This window comes from Schistocerca gregaria, chromosome 3 (genome assembly GCF_023897955.1).
Source record: "Schistocerca gregaria isolate iqSchGreg1 chromosome 3, iqSchGreg1.2, whole genome shotgun sequence".
Classification (NCBI taxonomy): Eukaryota; Metazoa; Arthropoda; class Insecta; order Orthoptera; family Acrididae; genus Schistocerca; species Schistocerca gregaria.
In genome coordinates, this window is record NC_064922.1 from 325,342,158 (window position 1) to 325,366,201 (window position 24,044).

The 24,044-nt window shown below is 44.0% G+C and overlaps 1 protein-coding gene across 1 annotated transcript in view; it reads right to left on the reverse strand.

The window, feature by feature from the left end:
• Window positions 1-23,786, reverse strand: part of LOC126356248 (putative inorganic phosphate cotransporter) — a 156,457-nt gene extending 132,671 nt beyond the window's left edge. The window contains exon 1 of the mRNA XM_050007081.1: window positions 23,517-23,786. Coding sequence (XP_049863038.1) covers window positions 23,517-23,589 — 73 coding nt within the window. The 5' untranslated portion in view covers window positions 23,590-23,786. The remainder of the gene's footprint in view (window positions 1-23,516) is intronic.
• Window positions 23,787-24,044: the final 258 nt, after the last annotated feature.

The window sequence follows — 24,044 nt, forward strand, 5'->3', positions numbered from 1 at the left end:
GTTTGTCGTGGAGGGACGGTCTAAGAAGAGCATGCTCGTGTTCGACATTTCCTTCTGTTTTTGAAGGTCTCCCTGAACGAGGTTCATCTTCATCGCGTTCTCGGCCTTCCAAGAATTATTTGTGCCAGAGAAAATACTTGTGCTCAGGAGGAATGTTCGCCATAGGCCTGTTCCGACTTTTCAAAGGTCACACTTGCGGATTCCCCAAGTTTACCACAAAACGTGATGGAATAATGTTGCTTTAAATTCCGCTGTTCGAGTTTCGTAACACACAACAAAAGCGCAACTTCACTAATCACGCTCAGAAATCACTTGATGGCTGTAGGGAGCTGAAACTCTGACCATCTGGAAGGGGTGAACACACCTCTCTACAAAAGTAGAACAAGGCAACGTCATCACATCTCTCGCAATGTTGTCAGTCTCAGTACTTTTCACATACACCTCGTATAGCGTTTAGAAAAACTTCATTTGCCGAGATCGCAACGAAAGGTACATCGATTACTAGTTTCGAGCAGTTAGATGGCCATCTTCAAATCACTTAATAGAAAGCAGTGAGTGTACCGACTTCTGAAAGCAAGACTGTTTGCCACAGTCACATTTACAATGCAATAGTCAGAATTGTAGTTGGAATCGTAAACGTTACTGTGACGAAGCGAGTTTCTTCAGTAGTTGAAGTAGACACTGCTTTCTGTGATCTGAAGATGGCCATGTAACTGGTCGAAACTCGTAATCGATATATCCTTCCTTGTGACCTTGACAAATAAGAAGTTTTCCTAAAGAAGAATACAACGCTATTTCTGAATTTACTTTGTAATACCAGTTGGAAGAAGGTAGGCTGGCATTTAACATGTCGTCTGCGACATGAGCAACAGAGTAACAGCCCCGCGGTTGGGGGGAGGGGGGGAGGGATGCAGGGTAACTCAGCTGCGGCCTTTGCTGAAGGAATCATTCTGTCAACCGCTTGACGTGACGGATGGAAACCACAAGACACATTAATCAGGATTAATAGGCAGAGATTCAAAGGTTCGGGGTTGCTTCCGCAGGCGGCCCTAATGCTCGTACTCTTACTCGTACTCATTGCTTGTTCCAGTAATGGAAATTATCTGCCAATGTGGACTATGCCAAGTTGTACCTTGGTTCGGTTCCCACTTAGACGGTAGGTATCTCTGTAACTGGATCTGTAAATGCCACTGGTCATATCATCCCCAATACGACAATTCCTGGTAAAGAACGGCAGTTTTCAAATCAGTGATATGGAAGGTTTTCGCGGCCAAAGCCCGTTTCAGTGTGCTGCCTCTTGGTATGTTGCCGCGTCATCTCTATATACTAAACGCAATGGACTGACTGACTGACCACCGCCCAGCCGAAACCTGTAAGGATAGAACTTTGAAGTTGGAGAACGTGTGAATCTTATACTGTAGGATTCGTTTAAGAAGGGATTTTTCGAAATTCTAACCCTAACGGGGTGAAAAAGGGGATGGAAGGCTTTATTATAATATATCGCTGTTAAGGAGACTGGTATTTGGTTTATCAGTCAGAAAATAAAAAAAAATACATATTTCAGCATTTTTGAAAATTCAGGCGCTAAGGGTTAAAATAGTGGCTGCAAGTTTTTTCGAAAATAAATAATTACTAACAAACTACTGAAGGATTTTCAAGGCTACAACTATGACAATTGGTATTTGACTTCTCGGTTGGAAGTAGAATGCTATTGATAACAGCTTTAGTTTACTATTAGCGTTTTGACTTTGGACGTGTGATGAGGATGCTAAAGGCCGAGCGGAGCTGCGACGCACGCAAATTAGCGTTCACTTCAGGGCTCCACACAAAGAGAGCACGCAGCAATTAGATGCCTGCCTCTTTGCGCGAGTCGCGTTAGCGAGCTCCTCTTAACGAACCGCTGGCCCGCACTCGGCGAGGCTTAATCACTGACCGGTGATTGTTTACGCCTGGGTGTGATCGACTCCATCAGCGTCGCTAGCGACGTGAACATTTAGGCAAAGAGATGCGGGAAGAAAAACAAAAACAAAACGTTCCGAGGACTTTAATACGGCACACACACACACATAATATATATATATATATATATATATATATATATATATATATATATATATATATATATATATATATATATATGTGTGTGTGTGTGTGTGTGTGTGTGTGTTTGTGTTTATATATAAACAAGGATCTCATCAAGTAAATTTAGACCTGCTATGAGTATGTTTTTAGTATATGGTATCGGTTCCTGCGATTAAATGAAAGGAGCTTTACTTGTCTGCAAACTGCGTTTCGCAGCATTAATTCAGGAGGATCGATCATCAGTGTGGATTTTATCATCTTTTGGTGTTGCAGTTCTTCTTATGTCCGTGCTTGCTGTGAAAATAGGACGATGAATTCCGCCTTATGCAAGGCACCGTTTCAGTTTCGTTTCACCCAGAACTGTTTCAACACTTTTTGTGCTATCTGCTGTGGGTTATTTTATTTTCTAACTTACATGAAGCTGTTGGATATTTATCTTGGTAGCTAGTCTGGTACACAATCTACAACTTGTCATGGCTTTGATGTTTTAGTGTTTTCTCATATGTTGCTGGCGAGGTGAGTACGCTGATGTCTGTGACCTATAGTCGTTTGACAACGCACTTTCTCCGAATTTTCAAAACATGGACGGAGTTTTCATGGCCATTTTTTTTAGTCCTTTTTTCACATCCATACCACAGTGGAACTAGGTTTTGTTTTCCTATGCGGTCTAGTATGTCCCATTATGAACATTACAATATACATTTCAGTTTTCGACTTTATACTTTTAAGTTTTCAGACGCATGCTTTATCCAAGGTTTAGGAAAACATGACAAGGTTTCTTTTGCGCTTATTGTGCGAGGCACGACTTATCACTCTGTAACAACTATTTTTCACATCTAGTGCAACTGCATACTAAAAAACCGTGGAGGAATGTTTAATGGACTCTTTAATTTACTACATAATTATCTGCTTTATACAACGACGTAAAACGCAGATAATGCGCTTACATGATTGATTGAAATTGTTCCGGCCGCTAATGCGATATCGTAAATTTGTCAGACTACGATTGTCGCGACAACAGTAAGCCACGTGGGCTTTATTTGCAATCCATTCTACGCCTGGACGATAGACGAGGTGAGAAGAGTTCAGTGCGGTGCTTAGGTAACAATAGTCCACACAATCCCATCATGTTTAAGCGAAAGTTAGATTTTTCCCTACACATTGCTGCCATTACAGAAATACATTACTCAGTTTATATACCGCCTTTTCAGCGACTTTCCCTTCATTAGCAAGCGTTAGGTGATTTCTTCCCTTATGCAACAGCTGTAAAGCGGTCGCTAAACTGCAGTATCGCTGAATTATAAAGCAATGATCTGGAACCATCCGAAAGTTAATGATCTGGACTGAATCGCAAGGCGCCATCGGATAGTGAATAGCAAGAGCAAACCATATCAAGGAGAGTATCTGTGTTCGAGGAATGGTCCAATTCACCGGTTAAACTTGAGACGAGTGTCCAACGAAACGTGTACCGTTCTGTGTAGGGTGAATCAGAACACTGAAAATAAAAATATTTAGTAAAGATGGGCTCTAAAACGCGTATCTTAAGAGACATGAGCCCTTTTTCATCTTCGATACTCAAATACATCTCCAAGCTACTTGCTTCTCATAATTTAGGAGAGGTGTGAACAAAAACAAGAAGAAAACGTCAATAAACCTGAACTTTCAAAGAAACACCTTCAGTAGACGAGATGTGTTTCACAGAGCTAACATGAACAAGTGCTCGTAGTTCCTAAGACATGCTTCTTAAGAGTCCATGTTTACTATAATGTGAATAAAATCACTTGATAGTTGATACCTCACGCGTTGCAGCTATCTTATTGCTATCAGAGCGCTCAGGGTCACGCCCGAATTGTTCGCCGATGGCAAACTGCCACAACAAACGGTCATTTCACTCCAAATTCCTCCTGTGCTTTTTGCTCTGTGTGTTTTGGATCCCGAGTCCTGGACTTGGTCATCGTATTTCGGATTTGGTCAGACATGGTAACCACCCCAAAAACCAGCGCGCGCTCACATACACACACAAAACGAAGGAAATACGTACATTTCGTACACATTAGCCAAACTGCTGGATCCTCTCGTACAAGAAGCGATTCGTGTCATATGATTAATTATTATCACCACAGAGGTCAGCCTACAATAGATAAGTTTCATACAACATTGCATGAGGCCGAACTTTTTGAAGGTATCAAACCATCATTGCAAGTGGTCCTATAGGAAAATTAATGTAACGTCAAACCATACGCGGTGCCGTAGTGCAGTGGTTCAGTTGTACAGTTACAAACTTGTTGTGCAGAAGCTGGGTTCGAATCTTACCAGATGAAATATTTTTGCTTCTTTGTAAATCTTTATCAGATTGACTTATTTTGAATTAATGGTATAAATGTAATTTTTTATTTTTAATCTCCTGTCTCCCCATTTTTTATTTCCCCTTATTTTTTCTACCTGTCATTCCTTTTTTCGTTCGGAATCTGCCTGTGTCGCCTATAACCTGTAACTGAGCGGCAACGATGACTGCTCGCTGGTCGGTACCGCGTCAGCTAGTATGAGTGTAGTTTCAGGAAAGCGACTAAAGCGAGCAATTACAGTTCGCCTTTAGTGTCGAAACTGAAGTATTTTCGTCTTTTGTTTGCTCGCAGCGGTCTGTCAGTTGCCATGAACAAAGCGAGCGAGATTAATAGTTCTACCACAGGTTATTATCAGTAGTTTTCTCGGATATATTGCACATCACTAGGCTGTGATTCCCGCAATACCGGACGGCATCCACTTGCAACATTGCTCCGCGTTACATGAATTTCGGCACTTGTTAAGTCACCGGCTGCGTTCGCGTGTCGCCTTTAACGGAGCGGCAGCCGATGTGGCAACACTGTAACGGTGACAGCCGTCAACTGTCAAGCAATCTTAATCGAACTGTAGAAGTTTTCTTCTTTCAGTCCGTACTACCAGCCTCGAAGGTTTGTCGGAGGTGGTCTGGTTCATCCAGTGCAGAACACGTTTGGCATCAATAGAGTTAGTTTCACAACACGGTAATCGGTTATGCCCTGGTGATTTAACGTCGTTACGAACGATATTCTGACGTCTTTTATTATTCGTTCTCTTTGCTCCCTCAAAGCATTGCAGATAACTCTGGGCTCGCAGATTAGAGCGATATCTGCAACAAAATCGTTTAGAATTATGGCTATGTTCTTTTTGGGCAGAGTGATGATGACTCCTTGTAATCATACCAAGTGTATTTCGAGGACACGCCCCGATGGACAGACTGTGTTAGCTAAGCAATCTCATTAGGTACGTAGACACCTGTGTAACGGAAGCAGCACAAGCCGCTCATTTGTCCGTCCTGATTAGATCACATGCCTCGCTCAAGGTCGCAATGCGAGCACGTGTACGATTTTCAAAAGAAGCAAGTGAACATAGCCCGCTTCCTGGAATTGTCTTGCGTTACGTACTCCCATGACACAGAGGTTTCTGTCATCTTCAAGTGGTTTCGCAGTTACACGCTTCTGCCTGTGGTAAATAGCCGCTAATTGCCATTCAAGAGAGAAACTGCGGTTATCTCCTGCGTCATCTCACTGTGTCGGAAAGACGCCTGCGAACGCTTGCTGTCTTCCACAAACCCGTCTACAATTCCTTCTTTTAGACTTCTCCTTAACACTTTCCTACCCGACTGGACTTAAAAATCCCGTCCACTTTGTAGAGTCATAACAGCATGGTGGCTGAATTCATGCAGTGGCGAACTGTCTGGACATCTGTGTACCTCCGCTGTAGCACAGGAAACTCTTTGGCTGCGATAGTTCAATCTCTCTGCCCAAAGACGACAAACTGGTCGTACTTCGGTGGTGTTAATTTCTCATAAGTATCCGGGCATTTTGACATTTCATAATATGGTTTCATATCCTTTTGCTTAATGTATACTAATAATACTATTTCAATAAGTAAGTAAACTACGATGAATACAGCCGGACTAGACACAGAAAACACACTTCTGTTTTGTACACAAATTAAAACAAATGTATGTATTACAAATTACTACTGTGCTTTTAGTTCGTTTCGTAACATTCTCCCCGAAATACTAAATCATTTGGTACTTTTTTCCATAATTCGGGTAGAAAGGTTTAAAGAAATGCCTGTGTTCATGAGTGCGTCGAACTTCAGGAAACACACTGGAATACCAGCAGTGCATTCCTTTATATTGGTATTTGACTGGGCGTGCGAGTACGTTATTCATTTGGGCCTCAACGATTTTATACATTGTCCATTACGCGAACAATAAGAACCTCTTGTACATTCAGTAAGCTTTGGCGTAAAGCAGATTTAATTGTATTATTCACTTTGCCGCCACCTAGTGGCTGAAAAGGAAGAGAAAAAAAACCATCTACATTTTCGTAGTATTTAAATGCCTGACGATTCTTCTTGCCGGGAGGGTTAGCAGCTGCAAAATATTTTTGAGGAAACGAAATATTAGCAGTGAGAATTTTATGTAGCACTGGACATGCAACAACGATAATGCTGACTTCAATACGAAGGGATAAATCGCAAAAAGCGCTGTAGATCTACAAAGGCAATAGATGAAATTTTCATAACAAAAGACTACTGAAATTAGTAGTATGTTTACATTTACAGAAGTCCAGTCAAATGATTTTCGTTCACTTCTGACAAGAGATGTGCAAGAGACGAAGATAATTACGGAAATATTTGTAACGTACGCATTTGCCTCATCAAAGCATCGCACACATTATTGCACAATGGGAAATAATCTGCCTGACAATAATAAATGCGCAATTCCATGTTATGACTTCATTGACTTAATAGTGCATTATTTTCCATAAATACTTTACATGTATTCTTACAATACAATAAGCAGTGTTCAAACATAAACGAACCTTAAGGTAGTACTTTCTCCTCCATCATCTACTGCATGCTGATCTGTAATAAACTGAGGGATTTTCAAACTGTCCAAGTCAAATTTCCGGGTCTTAGGTATGTGTTATAGTCGGTAATAGGCTTCGGTTTATACATTTTTTTTTAAAGATAACAGTGCTTTTGTAGTTCCATTACATGTCTGCATATACATCCTATACCCTTTTTGGGTGCGAGGTTTAAGTCTATTAAAGAACAGGGAATAGAGGGCAGAATAGATTTCTCTTTCGAACGAGACCTTCATTCTGTGTCGAATGAGACCTTTATCTGTTTCGTCAGAGATGTACAAAGCGCGGCTCCACTAGGTGCTGAAATTAGCTCAGCTTGTCTAGGGCATGCACCCCGTGTGTGGCGCAACTCTGCTAAAACACTTCATCCACTAATTATTTAGTGACTGATGGTTCAGAAAATACTCAGTTCTGAAGAATAACCGCAGGGTATACTCCCTGCATGAAAAAAATATGTTGTGCAAAAACGCTTACGTAATGATTATTCCAACACTACCTGCCAAGTAATACTGAAAGGCAAAACATTGCATACGATAGCCGTATTATCTTATAATTTTAAGTGCAAACTGTATTGTTTGTCACAGTCTGCAGGTGTTGTAAAATGTGTTCTGGTTCATTTCGTGCCTAAACTATGCAGTTTGTCTTTAGTGTTTCAGACGGAAAGAAGGAACTAGCGCAGCGTTCGATTGAGTGGCAGTGGGAAACAGCGTGAAAGAAACGTTCACTAAGGCCGATGTATCTCACAAGGACTAATCTGGATTTCGAATGTAATCCGAGACAGATTCGTCCACGTGTACTGCTGGCTGAACTGCGTGTTATGTCGAAAGAAAAATAAGTTTACCGCTTCTTCGAATGCGAGAAAACAAATCAGAATTCCCCGCTCCTCAAAATCGGCCCCCGCCTTGTTTGCTCGTCTGGCACTGGCCATTAAACGCTCTTTCCAATCAAAATGAGCGATTGTACGACTGCAGAACTATGTTTATCGGAGTTTCTTTATTACGCGTCGATTACGAGCGAAGTTAACAGCCTTACCGCCGACGCTATTCGTTGCTTTACGGTACTGACGCTGTCTGGCGCATTGGTATCAATAATTTATGACTGCACGTTCACGGATTTTTTGTGATTACGACTGATCCGGAGGCTTTAGTCGATTGCCAGAGCATTAACAAAGGGCGCTTCGCGTCGTAATTAAAGTATCAGCTCAGGCCACGTGATTGAATAGCGTCGAGCGTAATCCAGTCTCTCTCGGGTAACCGGATATTAGCATGCGGGTAGGCGAAGATCTTGCAGCAGAAGGCTCTACGCAATGGCCTAAAGTAACCATGGTCCCGTTGAAACACAATCTTGTACGGTGTATGAATTAGGATTAGCTGCCCTTCACCGCATGGCAGAGAGTTTAGTGTCGCTTACTGCCTGAAACAAGATTACTAATTCAATCCGATTCGGCAGTTTAATACAGTGTTGTTCAGAATACAACTAACAACCCGTCATGAATGGAACCCATGAGCTTAACAATAGCGAACCTACTTCGGTTCGCGACAAAGATTGCAACGAAGGACCCTGCAAGGACCCTGAATGCATATAAATGTAACACATTGTGTAAAAATAGAAGTGGTCTCCAAGGGTTGAACAAAAAATATAGAAACAGTAACAAAAAATATAGAAACAGTAACAAAAAAAACTTCCATCTCTAATACGGTGTATGAAACGAGCTTGTATGCATAAACACAGGTCCTGTAAGGTTTACAACGGAATCTTACCATTCATTATTCCTGCAAAATAGAGGCAAACTCAGAAACTATGACGGAGGGAGATAATGATCGCAGCAGACTACAAAGCTCAATGTTATTGAGATCTGGTCACAGTAACTGCCAGGGAAGTCCCGGCAATTCATTCGCGAGCTCACAAAACTAGTCCTGGATGTTTCCAGAATGAGATTTTTCACTCTGCAGCGGAGTGTGCGCTGATATGAAACTTCCTGGCGGGTTTAAAACTGCGTGCTAGACCGAGACTAGAATTCGGGACCTTTGCCTTTCGCGGGCAAGTGCTCTACTGCTGTGAGGACGGATAGTGAATCGTGCTTGGGTAGCTCAGTTGGCAGAGCACTTGCCCACGAAAGGCAAAGGTCCCGAGTTGGAGTCTCGGTCCGGCGCACAGTTTTAATCTGCCAGGAAGTTTCTAGTCCTGGATGATGTGACCTCTGTCAACATGGACTCTGTTGTCTTGGAACACACCATCATCACTATGGAACAAACAATGTAAAATTGGATGGACATGATTGGTTGGTTGGTTCGGGGGAGGGGACCAAACAGAAAGGTCATCGGTCCACCACAGTACGGAAGGATGGGGAAGGAAGTCGGCCGTGCCCTTTCAAAGGAATCACCCCGGAATGTGAACGAATCGATTTAGGGATGGATGGATGTTCAGACGCGAGTTTGAACCGTCCTTCCGAATGCGAGTCGTGTGTGCTAACCACTGCGGATGGCTATGATCAGCAACAATGGCCACATAATCCTTGGCAAATATGACCTTGCACAGTACCCAAGGGACCCATGGTATACCACGATATGGCTACCCAAACCGCCACTGAACCCCTGTCATGTTAGACTGCTGGCAGCAAGCAGTCTGTCTCGTACACTTGGGACAACGTACGCTAGATGTAAATTAGGTCAGAAGTTGGAATCAATGCGGAACAAGACTCATCCGACCGAATGACTCAATTTCATTTCTCCACAGTCCAGATTTTATTGCTTCGACTCCATATTTTACTTTTACGGGAAGTTACATAACTGAAGACTGGTTTTGTAATTCCAGCTCACCCTGCAGTTCCCTACTTACGGAACTTCGTGTTGCTTTGGTGCTGTCAGGGTTCGCGAGTGTGAAATTCAGCTCTGCAGTCATTTTTGCGCTTATCATCCTCTTATTTTTCGTTACATTCCTCATCAACGACCGTCTGCTACGATCACTCAAGAGACACTTTCCTACGCGTTGTGACCTCGCGAATAATTTTCAACTTCCCCCGTATGAGGTATAAACTGTCGATACGGTCCTTTTTGAAACATCAAACAGTATGGCTGCCTTCGTGACGGAATCACCTACCACACATACATCGCCAAGTTGTGCGCGTTCGAATGCACTTAGCTCCGATGTAATGCACTCACGGTTACACAATGTACTACTCTGGCCGCGACTGACACTTTCAACGTATTGAGGACATCGCACAGGTGACATTTGTAGTCAAATGCAACAGCGCAGCCGGCCGAGGTGGCCGAGCGGTTCTAGGCGCTATAGTCTGGAACCGCGCGTTAGTTAGGTTTCAAGTAGTTCTAGGTTCAGGGGGACTGATGATCTTAGAAGTTTTGTCCCATAGTGCTCAGACCCATTTGAACCAACAGCGCAATCAGCAGACTTGGCTAGCATCAACATTCATGTTCAGGCATGTAGTTCTCGCATTGTTTCCAAATTTTTGTCCACCCCAGATTTACCGCTTGATTGTACTATTGGCGATAAATAACCATAAAGATTAACAACCCAAAGATATAGAGGAACGACCGTTCGGTAAAGTGAAACGACTGCATAACATAATTTGCAGGAAAAGTAGAGGATATGATGAGATTCGTTGGAAGAATATTAAGGAAATCTGATTCGTCCACGATAGAAACTCTTTACAAAACACTCGTCTGAGCTATTCTTGAGCGTTACGGAGTTCCTGTGGCAGATGTCAGGAGACAGGCGCGGTGCGTCACGGGGAAGTTAGCTAATAAATGCGAAGAGCACACGTTCCATGGAGACTCGGGCAACATTTTAGTTCCTCCCACAGACCTGTGTAATGTCCACAACGAGAAAATGAGAGAAATTAGAGCTGATGTGGAGGTTTACCGCCAGCCGTCCTTCCCACTCACCATACGCGAATGCAACAGGAAATGAGGGAACTAATAGCAGTATTAGAAGTAACCTGCGCTAGATATCGCAAGGCAGCCTACTTAAAATGTATGTACAGGAGTTGGACAAAAATGTGGAAACACCATGAGAAACGCATGCTTGAACATTAATGGAGATGCTGGTCAAAACTGAAAGCTGCACGGCTCTATTTGACCACCAATGATAGTTGGGCAACGTTCTCAATGCGTTGAAAGTGTCTGTCGTAGTCAAAACAGTGTCGGGTTTAGTTGTGTGTCCGTTAGTTTGGAGCTAAGTGAATTCGAACGTAGGCAAATTGTTGGTACTCGTATGGTGTATGTTTCTGTAACCAAGGTAACCGACGTGTTTGGTGTCTCAAGAGGCACATATCGAAAATTCATACCGTATACAAGGGAATGGTGAAGAATATTATCAGCTGAGTCGGAACGCTGATGAAAGAGTGTCGAGCGATCGCGGCAGAGGGCCACTGTAGGGGACTGACACGCAGTCAGAGAACGACAGTTGCAAAATTGAATGTCGCACTCACGTATGCTGTCGGCGCCAAAACACGAATGGAGCTCCAAAATCAGGGAATTGCAAGGCGGGTTGGAATTCCGAAATCACCCATCAGTGAAATAATTGGCGTTAACAGGGAAACGCAGTGCTGAAGCCATAAAACCTGGGCTATAGAGCAACAGAATAATCTAATTTGTTCGGATGAGGCTTGTTTCACACTGTTGCGAACTTCTGGCAGAGTTTACATTGAAGAGTGAAACGTGATGGGGGTTTGGTGATGATTTGGACAGCTATATCGAGGCGTTCCATGGACCCCATGGTTACTCTGCTATGAAGCGTTTGCCAAGGATCGTGAGACCATTTTGGGTCATTAGATCCATACCGAGGGACAACGATAGTTCTCCAATGATGATGCTGTGTTCCAAAACGCCAAGGCCTCTGTTCGCACAGCTCGCGTCGTGCAGAACTGGTTTTCGGTGATTAAAGGTCGCGTCTTTCCTGGCCATCGCAGTCACCACATCTCAGTATTACTGAGCCTTTGTGGTCTGCTTTGGAGAGAAGGGTGCGTGATCGCTATCAAAATGGTTCAAATGGCTCTGAGCACTATGGGACTTAACATCTATGGTCATCAGTCCCCAGAACTACTCAAACCTAACTAACCTAAGGTCATCACACACATCCATGTCCGAGGCAGGATTCGAACCTGCAACCGTAGCAGTCGCGCCGTTCCAGACTGTAGCGCCTAGAACCGCATGGGCACTCCGGCCGGCTGGTCGCTATCCACCTCCATCATCGTTATCAGAACTTTCCAGTATTTTGCAGGAATAATGGTATAAAATTCTGTTGAAAACCAAACAGGATCTTTATTTACGCATCTGGGAGCTGTTTTGAGTGTCAAGTGATGTCCTACACCGTATTGGACATAGTAACGCGTTGTATGTAGGCGTTTTCATATTTCTGTCCACCCCCTCTAAATGTGTACAAATAAGTCATGACAGTTTGACTAAATTTGACATGGAAGGTGAATGAAATTGGCAGGAGTCTCGTGGACGGAACTACTGTGTCGTCCGAACAAGACACAGCCAGGACCAAAGCACCACACGCCCAAAGATGCAAACTGGTGCCAGTGCCGTAGAGACTCGCCACTTGCTCGAGTTCCACCAGCGCCACGGGCGGCACTGAGTATGGAGATATCGACTTCGTCTCGGCCAATGTACAGTCCGCCAATGACCGGACGACAACGGACAGAAGCCTTCTCGGAAGATAGAACAGCTCTCGCCCATTTGGTTACAGATCATCGTTCAGGGCTGACAGACAGGGAACGTCCTCTAGGGAACTCTTAGAAGTGAATAGACAGTAGCTGTAAATTGCATTTGCTGTGTACTGTGAAGTTTACCTACGATTATTTGCACTTAACCACTGAGATCCTTTTTCGTGTTATATTACAAGCAGTGTTGCAGACGTCATTAGTCAACTAGTCAATAAGATAAGTATACCCTTTTAACTCATTTGTGTGACTCTGTTACTAATTTGTTCGAGTGTTGTAGAACCTTCGTTCTCCTAATCGGTTACCTGACTCTGGGGCACAGCTTTCTGCACCAGAAGCCGTTTCAAGAACTCACAAACTCGGCCTACCTGAAAAACACTGGCAACTCTGCCTCCACTGAAGTATCGACGAGGCCTTTACAAAACTGGCGACGAGGGTTTACAAAAGGAATCAGCCAAAATATTCAAATGAAGTGGTCTGGGCGAATCATGGAAGACTTCGGATGGTCGGACTGGCATCTCATGCCCTGCGTTCCGAAGATCAACTCAGGCTGTGGCTAAGCCATGTCTCCGCAATAACCTTTCTTTCAGGAGTGCTAGTTTTACAAGGTCCGCAGGAGAGCTTCTGCTAAGTTCGGAAGGTAGGAGGCGAGGTACTGGCGGAAGTAAAGCTGTGAGGACGGGGCGTGAGTCGTGCTTTGGGTAGGTCAGTCGGTACAGCACTTGCCCGCGAAAGGCAAAGGTCCCGAGTTCGAGTCTCGGTCCAGCACACAGTTTTAATCTGCCAGGAAGTTTCAACTCAGGGCCTTAAATACCATGCGTCGATGGGACGTTATACTATCATCTCTTTCCACCTACCGCCCCACTTAAGTTGAGCCAGTCCTTTGCGCGTTTTCTTAAGAGGATTTTAAGGTGGATGCTATCCCACGGAGAAATGCTTCGTCAGAAAGCAGAGAGTGCTGAAACTCTCGTTGCTGTACGCAGGGAGTCACGACATCCGTGACAATAGTTCCCGAAGACCCAGGGGCGCCTCTTAAGAGGCCAGCGATTAGAAGCCATCTCAGAAACCGCTGCGTCGCTCGGAGCCTGTGATAAGCGACGCGCTGACACAAGACGCCGCTAGTCTCATTAAAGAGCGGTTTGCTGCGGGTTTCGTAGCATTGATGTAGAGACGTCTCGACTGCGAAATGTAGCCGTCATCTTCGGGACACGTTTCGCCTCGGGATGTGGATCACTTCCACAGTGAAAACTGTAGCGCCACTGACTACTGTCGAGGTGGTCATGGATTCGCTTCATGATGGCCAGTTCGGACTCTTCCTTGGTACAACACCAAATGAGGGAAACCATCCTGACACGGTAGTGTTCCTCAGTTTTGAAGGCTTGAACGAGAGAGGTGGCGTAAAGGCTAAAGCTATGGAACAGGAAGCAGGATATTCCCGTGATTTTCTGTACATCTTCCCTCAGAATCAGTTCGGGAAAATATGGAAGATTCATTACCCCACCCTGCCCATAATTAACATTCGACTCCGATCTTGCTGCCGACGAGACGTTAACCCCTAACCCAGTTTCTTTAGGAAGACTTGCACTAGGCTGAGACTGACACTATTTTTAATTCAAGAATTTTAGATCCCCTTAAAAATGGAGACTAGTCACTATTTAGGGATATGACAAGATCGATCATTCGAAGCAAAAAAGTCAAGTAAATATTGGCCATAAAATTCTTACCTTAAGAGCTATAAGCACGTCTTTATCTTCGATATTGCGAAATGCCTTTTTTCTAGACACCAAAAACTCGTAACTTTTAAGGTATACGTTTTAGAACCCATGTTTACTAGACAATTTTTTCTTGTTTTGGTCCACACTGCCTCGTCCCAAAATGTGGAAAGCAAAGAGCTTGTAGTAGAGTAGATTTGCTTCGCAGTATCGAATAAGTGCTCACAGCTCCTAAGGCGTGTTTACTTGACTACTTTTCTTCGAATGTTTGTTCCTGTCATATCAGTGAAAACTGAACATTCCTCGTGGGATACCCTCTACATGGCATATTCGGCAGATCTATATGTAGGCTACTGCCAGTGCATCTCATCTATTGGAGCTTAAATTGATAATTTTGTTCACAACTTAAAGCCACATACCAATTGCTACGTCGATGCATCAGGAAGAGAAGTTGTGACAGAAGAGGTGGTGCTGTGGTTCGTACACTGTATTCGGTTTCGGGAGGGCAGTAATTCATATCCCTGTTCGGCCACACAGACAGAGCGCTTTTATGGATATCCTGGATTCAAACGCCGTAATGGTTTCTTTCATAATGAGTCATTTCCATCTAGCTGATGCTCCGTCTCTTCCGACCTCGTCGACAGTACGTTACATCCGAATATTTGTTCGACATACGGATTTACATTTGAAATATACGGATATTTCTTGCAATCAAGCCACGACCGTTCCTTTAGCTGATTCTCTGAAGCCATCCCTACCGACAGGATACAAGTGAGAGTATTTGTATCAGACTTACTTTGCAATGAGACCACATAGTGCCCTTTACCTTCCTCCCTAAGTCTTGATCGCAGCACAGAAACGTTGTTTTATAGACCATCTGTGGTAACTTACTTGCAACAAGGGCAACAGTAAGAATGTGCATGGCTCAAGCATAGCGTTTAGAAGCGAAATATCTGTATAGTGCACATGTATTCGGAGTCGGTAAGAGATTCAGAAGCATTACAGTATTTCCGTGAGATACTTTTGACCAGTGCGAATGCAGATTTTTTCCGACGAATCCACTGATTAAGTTTTCTGACAAAATCGATCGAATATTATCTTCGTTTTGCAATCGAGATACTACTCAGCTGATCTCTAGAGAAAAGTTCATCTGTGGTGTTATTTCCTTCTCCCCCCCCCCCCCCTCCCCCAAACACTCTAATGTGTGAGAACGTAGAGCTCACACGTTTTGAGTGTAAATACAAGGTCTTTCCCACAGATGCGCGCTCACTGAGCAATTGCTTCCGCTCGGAGCTAGAAGTCCTTGCGCGTTGCTCAAACGTCTGTTGCTCCGCTACTTGAGTACAATTTATGAGTAGTCTTTTACCATACATGTGTGATGTGTACCGCTTTCCCGGTATGTTGCCTTCCTATCGCTTACGGAACCCAAGGTCTTACTGGAAATGTAGTCTATATAATTTCTGATGGCTATCGTGTTTGATAATTATTTCTTTGGTTCAAATGGCTCTGAGCGCTAAGCGACTCAACTTCTGAGCTCATAAGTCGCCTAGAACTTAGAACTAATTAAATCTAACTAACCTAAGGACATCACACACATCCATGCCCGAGGCACGATTCGAACCTGCGACCGTAGCGGTCGCTCGGCTCCAGACTGTAGCGCCTAGAACCGCACGGCCACTCCGACCGGCTATTATTTCTTTCCTGAATATAGCTCAAACATGTTCGATCTCGTTTTTCCTGTCATTAGTGGGTCATTTTATCGTGGATAAACATGTTTGCACATGTAACAGTGACAGTGAATTTCATGTACATTTCCACTGGAAGATAAACATTTGCTTCTAATGTATCATTTTTATATTTGCAACAAACGTTGGCGGCTGATGCGTACGATCAAAAAAAGACGAAATATTCTTAATATATAACACAAAATCTATTAATAATGAGGTAAAGGCAATGTGTAACCACGTGTCCCTCCGCAGGTACCATACTGATAGCTTTGTATCAAAGATGGCTGTATACAGTATAGGTACTCCATACACCTAATGTCACAAGTCAGACTGCGTGGTTAGCTTCCAGTTCTCATTCTGAAGCAAGTTCCGAACGTCGGGCAGTATTTGCCAGACGGACTACTTTGAAGAGAGTACGATCTGACGCATGCGCAGAGATATTTGACCCTAGACAATGCATCATATCTTACAGGAATGTAGCAGTGAGTTTCACAGAGAGAAAGTGCCTCGTGGGAGACGCAGTCAGACAAACCTTTGGTTTCTTGAGCCCCTCAGCGAATACGAATCTAGATAGCAACGATGGGAATGTGACGCCCTCAAGATAAGCAGAGAATAATTCGAAGCTGACGCTTTCAGAAGCATGAGGATCCTGTTCACTAGCGCAAATCGAGAATACGCGATAGAAGTGGCAGTGTCCTGTGAAGGGAAACCTTGTAGGTATTTGTCTAGTAACTGAAAACAACGCAGTAGAAATTGTGCCAGGCTAACTCGACAAATATTTAAGTCTGCACATCTATACTACAGTATGCTGCATAAACGTAATGCCACTTTCCTTATTAGTGAGCCTGTAAGTATTGTTATCTCTCCATACAGCCGAATAGGTCTCTGAAGGCTCAACGGCACCGACCGTCCGCCGTGTCATCCTCAATAATAGGCGCCACTGTATGCGGAATGCTCTTATCAGCACCCAGGAACGATTTAATTTCTGAAGAATTCTCACTAAAACTTGCAGCGTTGAAGTATTTTGAAAACACCATTCGATACGCATAAACTACGATGTTCTCGCGCACTAGCATCGCTCGAGACTGTGTATTTTGCACGTAGCCGCCTCGCATATTGTTGTGACTTTTAGTGTCAGGGCGTAAAACCTGTTACTCGACACATTCAGTTGCAACACGCTTGCCGAATTAGATACCTGGCATATAAGAAGAGAGAATTTCAGGAAGAAATGCCGAGAAAAAAGTTAATTCCTCTCACGTGCTCAGAGACGCAAGGGCGGCGCATATTGACTCTCTGCGAACATAATATGCGGAACGGCGCAGGTGCAGGCGACGTGGTAGAAAGTGGCGAGACGTTAAGGTAGAGCCGTTCATTTGGCACGCGTGCGGCAACGTGCCCAGTCACCGCCTGCCGGATCATTTGCAGTCGCTCACAGCTGCCGACAACTAAGTTACATTTTAATGAAGTACTCTTCAGCTGACGCGCGCAAATGAAAACGCTGCTTGCTGAGATTTAATGTTTCGTTAGGGCCAATGTTCTTTGAAAGTAAGCAACAGAGTCTCTTAGATTGTTTTAGGCGACGTACAAAATCTCTCAACTGAGCGCTTATTAGCCGGGTTACAACACGGAAGTATTTTACGCCTTATGTACGGCAATCCAGGTGATTTGTTCTCGTGTCGTGTAAAACTGTTAGATATCAAGTCTTATATAGTCATTAGAAAAACCGTACAAGGCGACACGTTCGGGAGCGCCCATTTATAAGCGACAATATTTCGAATTTATGGCAATGGTCACACCTCACATCGAGTTTAGAGTCATGCCCAAAGGCAGCAAGGTTTCACCCCTTCCGAGGTATCTCATCCTTTCTAGTAAGACTACAGAGGATTAACGCGGTATTTGCTAACCTGTGGAAAACTTCTTGAGTAAAACCGTCCCGTAACGGCAGCTCTGAGATCTGCTGTGGTGACCCAATACTCTTCAACACCGCCGACAACCACAAATGTTCGCGTCCTCGTGTTACGACCGCAACATCCTCTACCAGCTTCCCTCTCCTTATACGAGAACTAACGCGTGGTGACTAGTGAACCCTAAGTTATGAATTTTAGCAAAGAAGATGTAGTAGAAAGTGACTCAGAGGACCACCAAAGATTTTATTGTCCTTTTGTATGTAACTGCAATATTTGGGATTTATCAATATCTGACAAAAGTAAAAGTGTCAAATTACATCTAGTAAATGCAATTGGTTTGTCGGTAAACTAGCGAACTGAAACTTCCTTGCAGATTAAAATTGTGTGCCCGAGCGTGACTCGAACTCGGGACCTTTGCCTTTTGCGGGCAAGTGCTCTACCAACATTTTTCTCTCATTTTGTTCGCTTTCGTTCGTTGTATCTGCTGGGGGCGGACGTCGTAAGGCACTCGTTCAAGTTCGTCGTTGATCGGTAACTTAGTTTTTTTTATTTTTCTTTTATTACAGAGAGCAGGTAACCCTCTGACCGAACACGCTTAGCTACTGTGCCGGCAACAGCTATCCAAGCACGACCCACGCCCCTTTCCTTCCGCCAGTATATATATCACATCAGCGCACACTCCGCTGCAGAGTGATAATATCATGCAACTAGCAAACTGTTCGTAAAAATATTCTGTGCCGCCACCCGGAAAGTACCTCGTGTGCTTTTCGTATATTTCGAGTGAATTCCGCAGATATTCCAAGAAAGGAATTTTGATTCGATTGGTAGTACATTTGAAAAAAAAAAAATAAAGTCTCAATCCATCGATATGTGCGCACAACAGTAGTTCCTACTTTAGGCCCATCACAGAGATGCGACGTGTCCATTACGAAACCCTAACTCGTGTTTCCTTACAGTGAGTAAGAACTTCCTTGTGACCATACGGATGAAAATTAACTACGATGTTTAGTACTGCCTTTGGCTTCGTTTCAGCAGCAGTGTTTTGTGACAGCGACTGGACTCACATTCAGTGCAGTCTATTCTTCTTTGGCCTCTGATCTTATAACTATATTGGCACAGAACAGTACGAATGAAAAAAATTTGTCAATATTTGTAAGTTAATTAATAAGACGTAAAGGTCTCAGCACTACGAGCATAAAGACTAATTACTTCATTCGTATTAAGATTCCCTAACATGGAGTATGTAGCACCCTCATTGTTCGCTCTTTCAAAAGAATCTGTTTCTTATGAACCGTTTAAACATAATGAACTGAGTACTTTCACGCTATTTTTGGCACTCTGAGCAAGCCTTAAATTTGCAGGGTGATTCCGTGACAATGTTACAAACTTCCAGTGATAATGGAGACGGGTAACTGCATCAATGTGAGGTAAGAAGCCCCGGCCCGGAAACGAGTGTTGTATGTTATAAGCGAAAATCGTTCTCATAACTCTGGCGGTACACTTCTTCTACTGCAAGCTCTGTGATTTCCCAATTTTGGAAGAAGGTACTATGCACCAAGAAAAGTAACTGCACGCCATAAGAACTGTGGCACTAGTTCGGCAGAAGAGATGTTTTTCACAGTAGCAAAGTTGAACAAGCGCTCATAGCTCTGAAGGTATATACTTTAGAACCCGTGTTTACTAGCCTTTTCTTGCTTTTGCCCATACTACTTTTTCCAAAAACATGGAAAGCAAACAGCTTGCAGTGGAAGAGAGCCACTATCAGAGGTATCAGAACGATTTTAGCGCGTAAATTTCAACTCTGTTCTTTCAGAACCAGTGTCCCTTTACCTCAAATTGATACGCTTACGCATCTCCATCACAGATGAAAGTTTGTAACAACGTCAAGAAATCACACTGTATCAGAGATAAATAGAGAACCAACCGGAAAAAGGAAGAAAAATCTACTTCAGAAGTAACTAGTTCCGAGCGATACAATGCGCAACAGACTTCCTGTGAAACGGTCGTACAGTATTACTCAATAAAGGAGCCTCTCCTGGAATCAGATATCGAAAATAGAGGAAGAAGTCCTTTCAAGTGTACCTGTGGAGCACAGCATTATATATGGGTTAAGCGAGGACCATCGGAACTGGGGGAAGATTGCTAAAAATTAAGTGGTAAGAGAAATTACGAAACGAGCATGGAGTGGAAAGAAGAAGTGAGGAAAATGATATGATACATCTTTATCAGAAGATGGAACTAGTGGGACATTATTACGATAGCTGGGAACAATTAACTTGATGCTCGAAGAAGCAGTAAAGGGGGAAAAAACAGTTGGAGCAAAGAAATTAGTACTAGACAGCAAAAGGTGGGAATTACTGATTATTTGAAAAATATATCGACTGAAGGGGCCATTGCTATCCAGTGTCGCGACAAAGTCGATCTATAAAAAAAAGTCAGTAAATGTCTCTGTGACTATGCCCAAAAGAACTGTATAGTGCTACTCAGAACACCAGTCTTGTTGCGTCTATCACACGTGTGATGTTAGCTACCTCCCTCCACTGAGTGTTGAACAATCAGTGAACTCCTAATAGATCTGCCGGTAGATATTCATGCCGCACGTTATGGTCGCGGTCTGTCTAGCGCCAGGCGTGGCATCTCTTCAATAGGGACGCAGCTACAGACGACAGCGCAGGGAGCTGCAGATACCCGCCGCTGAGGTATGCGTCCACCTGTTGCGGCGTCAGCAGAGCTACTCGATTTGCAGAGCGCCTGCCCCAGCCAAAGTCTGCGCCGTCTCTGCGCCTCGCATAACTCTTAATCTGGCGACCATCCGTCTTCTCATTCCGCAAAACCAAGTAAACGGGCGTTAACTGAATCAGTTGGCGTTGTTAGGAGGCGACCGTCTCACCTAATTAGATGCTTCCCTGATAAGACGTAACCAAGTCTGCGGCTGCAAACTGCTGTATCACACAATTCCCGGGCGTCTGTGATTTTTAACACTGACCATCAGATAAACGGCACTTTAATCTTGATAGCGAATTGAGGTGGATCTTCTGTGATCGATAATACCGCGTCTCGGCCGAATGAGTCAACATAAAATTTCGGTTGAAACCCAGTGGAGCTTTGCGTTATGCTCTTTACGGGTTTTGAGTTTTTCCATAATGGACACGAGGTCGTGGTCTTTCACACTGCAAAAGCACTATAATTTGCGAACTACAGTTCCGAGCTCTGTGTTAGGAAGTCCATTAATCCATGAATTATTCTGCTCTGTCTTTGCTCACGTCTGCCGTATTGTTGGCACAGAGCAGCAGTGAGCACATTAATTTACACCAGGTGTGTCCAAATTCTTAGCTTGACTGGAGCACACTGAAAGATGGGAATTATTAAGCCGCACGTAATACATTTACCACTAACAATAAACGCTGAGCAAAAAATAAACAAAGAAACAAAAAAAGAGGTTGGGACGAATGAGGGAATAACATCTTGTGGCGGGAGTTCCATATTGAAAATGTTCAGTTTCTCTTAACTTTACACGAACTGATTTTTACGTTTTTTTCCGACCGTGTGATGGTGCTCACTTTCTGGGCTTCTTTGATGCTTGCTTTAGGGTGGATGCGGCCCGTGTGCCGCAGGTTGGAGACCCCTGAGAGACTATAGTAACTTAACTTTAACAGCCAGTGCTTACATACGCTGTTCGTTCGTTAACAAAAGATATGTGAGGACTGACGACAGCCTTTTAGTTCCTCTATTTTTGCTTGAACTGCCAATCCCTTCCCCCCTTTTATTCTTTCACAAGATCAAAGAATGATACTTCATGCTATTAATACAGTGTGCTGGATCAAGACTCACAAGTGAACCCTTAACTATTGCGTCCATGCTCTTCTAATTGACCTATGGAGGCACGGACCACAAGATTAAGCCTGCGTACCTTTTCTACACAACACTGGTACTCTAGAGTACGTTGTTAGACTGGAAGCCCTCTAAGGAAGGTTTTAACACCACAATTACATAGGAAAATATAAAGTTTTGATATGCTACCAAATTAATTTTTCAAAAACCAACCGGAAGAGCCAAAGATATACACCTTGTAAAAAAAGTATTCCATATTTTGATAGATGGCAGTATGGACCAAAACAAGGAAAGAAATATCCAGCAAACTTCGGTTCTAAAATGCAACCCTAAGAGCTATGAGAATTTGTTTTACCTCCGCAACCGTGAAACTTGTCTCTGTTACCGAACAAGTGGCTCTTGGCTCTTCAAGTATGCGTTTTACAGTCAATGTTTACTGGACTTTTTTTCTTGTTTTGGTCCACGCTGTCACCTCTCAAAATATATGATACTTTTTTAAACACCCTACGTATATAGTATCTGGTGTTTTTTTTTAAAGTGTCCTGCTGGAGTAACAGAAAAGATTAAACAAGGCGGGGCATGTAACGACGAGGGATTGTTCAGTAAGCGCGATAGCGTTCCGTAGATGCTCAACAAACTCCAGTGCCAGAGACTATAAAAGCGCAGTTGTGCATCAGAGATGAGTTTGCTTTAGACATTCCGAGAATGGCGTTCCTTTCACATCTCGTGAAACGCGACGAGAAAATCAGAGAAAGCTGTATGCGCACGGAGGCGTACGGGCGTCTTTTCTTACTGCCGACCCATTCACAAGTGGAGCTGGTGAGAAGGAACGTACTAATGGTATAACTTCCACTAGACAAGGAAAGATCTACAGCTTATGACTGAGGACGTCTTATCAACCGCCTGAAGATTGGTTCAGGATTGAATGTTTCACTTTGCAGCGGAGTTCGTGCTGTAATTACACTTCCTCACAGACTAGAAATGTCGAACCGGCACTCGAACTCATGTACTATTGTAAGAATATTGGCAGTGGCAGCATGAAGCTGGGTTAGATTACCGCTGTGATGTAAAGTTTCCATCTATTCTGTAATTTCATTACGCATATTTGCAAACTCTGCTACTGGTGCAGATATTTATCCTGAAATTGCACAGAGTGCCTTCAAAGGCTACATGTGCGTCGACTGTCTTCCTATCAACATCTATAAGAACAATATGTTATTCAGTACTCGTTGGGTAGCATAGATGATATTTTTATAAGAAGGTATACAGTATTAACGAAATGAAGATGGACATCGAACAAGTTGGAAAATATATTAAGGTAGTTTTAGGTTACGGAGGGAATCTCCGAGAAACAGATGTTATACTAGTGTGGGACGAGGCACAGCTTGCTTACTGTGAAAGCCACGTCAAATGTGCGGTAAACAAGAAAATAAATAGTGCTACGTAGTGCCTGTATCACGACGAGAAAACAATAATGGCAGCCTGCCAAAAAAGGCGATAAATCCACTGTAATATTGCTGCGCTGTCACCAGGAGACAACAATACCTCCCACACATTTCCAAAAACACCTGTTCGTAGCAGTTGCCGCACAAGCTGTGACAACAACCGCCGCATAAAGGTTACTGCGAGTGCTGCGCGGCGGCCATGTTTACCTCTCGGCGGGTCCGGGGCGATGATGCGGAAAGTGCTGTCGCGGATTTGCCGTTCCTCCTGGCTGGTGCCCATGCCGTCTCGTCTGGTCCTCCGAGCGCGGTGCCCTGCTTCGCTCCGTGTGTTCTGTGCGACTACTGCCGGACCAACTCGCGGCGCGCGCCGCTGATGTACCCTCGGCGCCGACCAATGGGAGAGCGGGCCTCCCCCCCCACTGGCGGCCACACCGCCGGCTCACGTGAAGCGTGCGTGGGGCCGTCAGCGTCTAGATTAGGTCGCCCGACCCGCGCGCACGTGGGCTCAGCCGTGCGGGCGCGCCTCCAGTTAGCCCCGAGCTGTGTGGTCAGGGATCACCCGCGGCTGCGGAATTTGCCTCGGCTTACCGCCCCTGCGCAGGGATACGCAGAGAGAAAGCTCTGCTCAACTGGAGCTGACAGATAACGTCCACGCCTCTTATAACAGGATGGCAGAGCAGGATCTACATCTACATGACTACTCTGCAATTCACATTTAAGTGCTTGGCAGAGGGT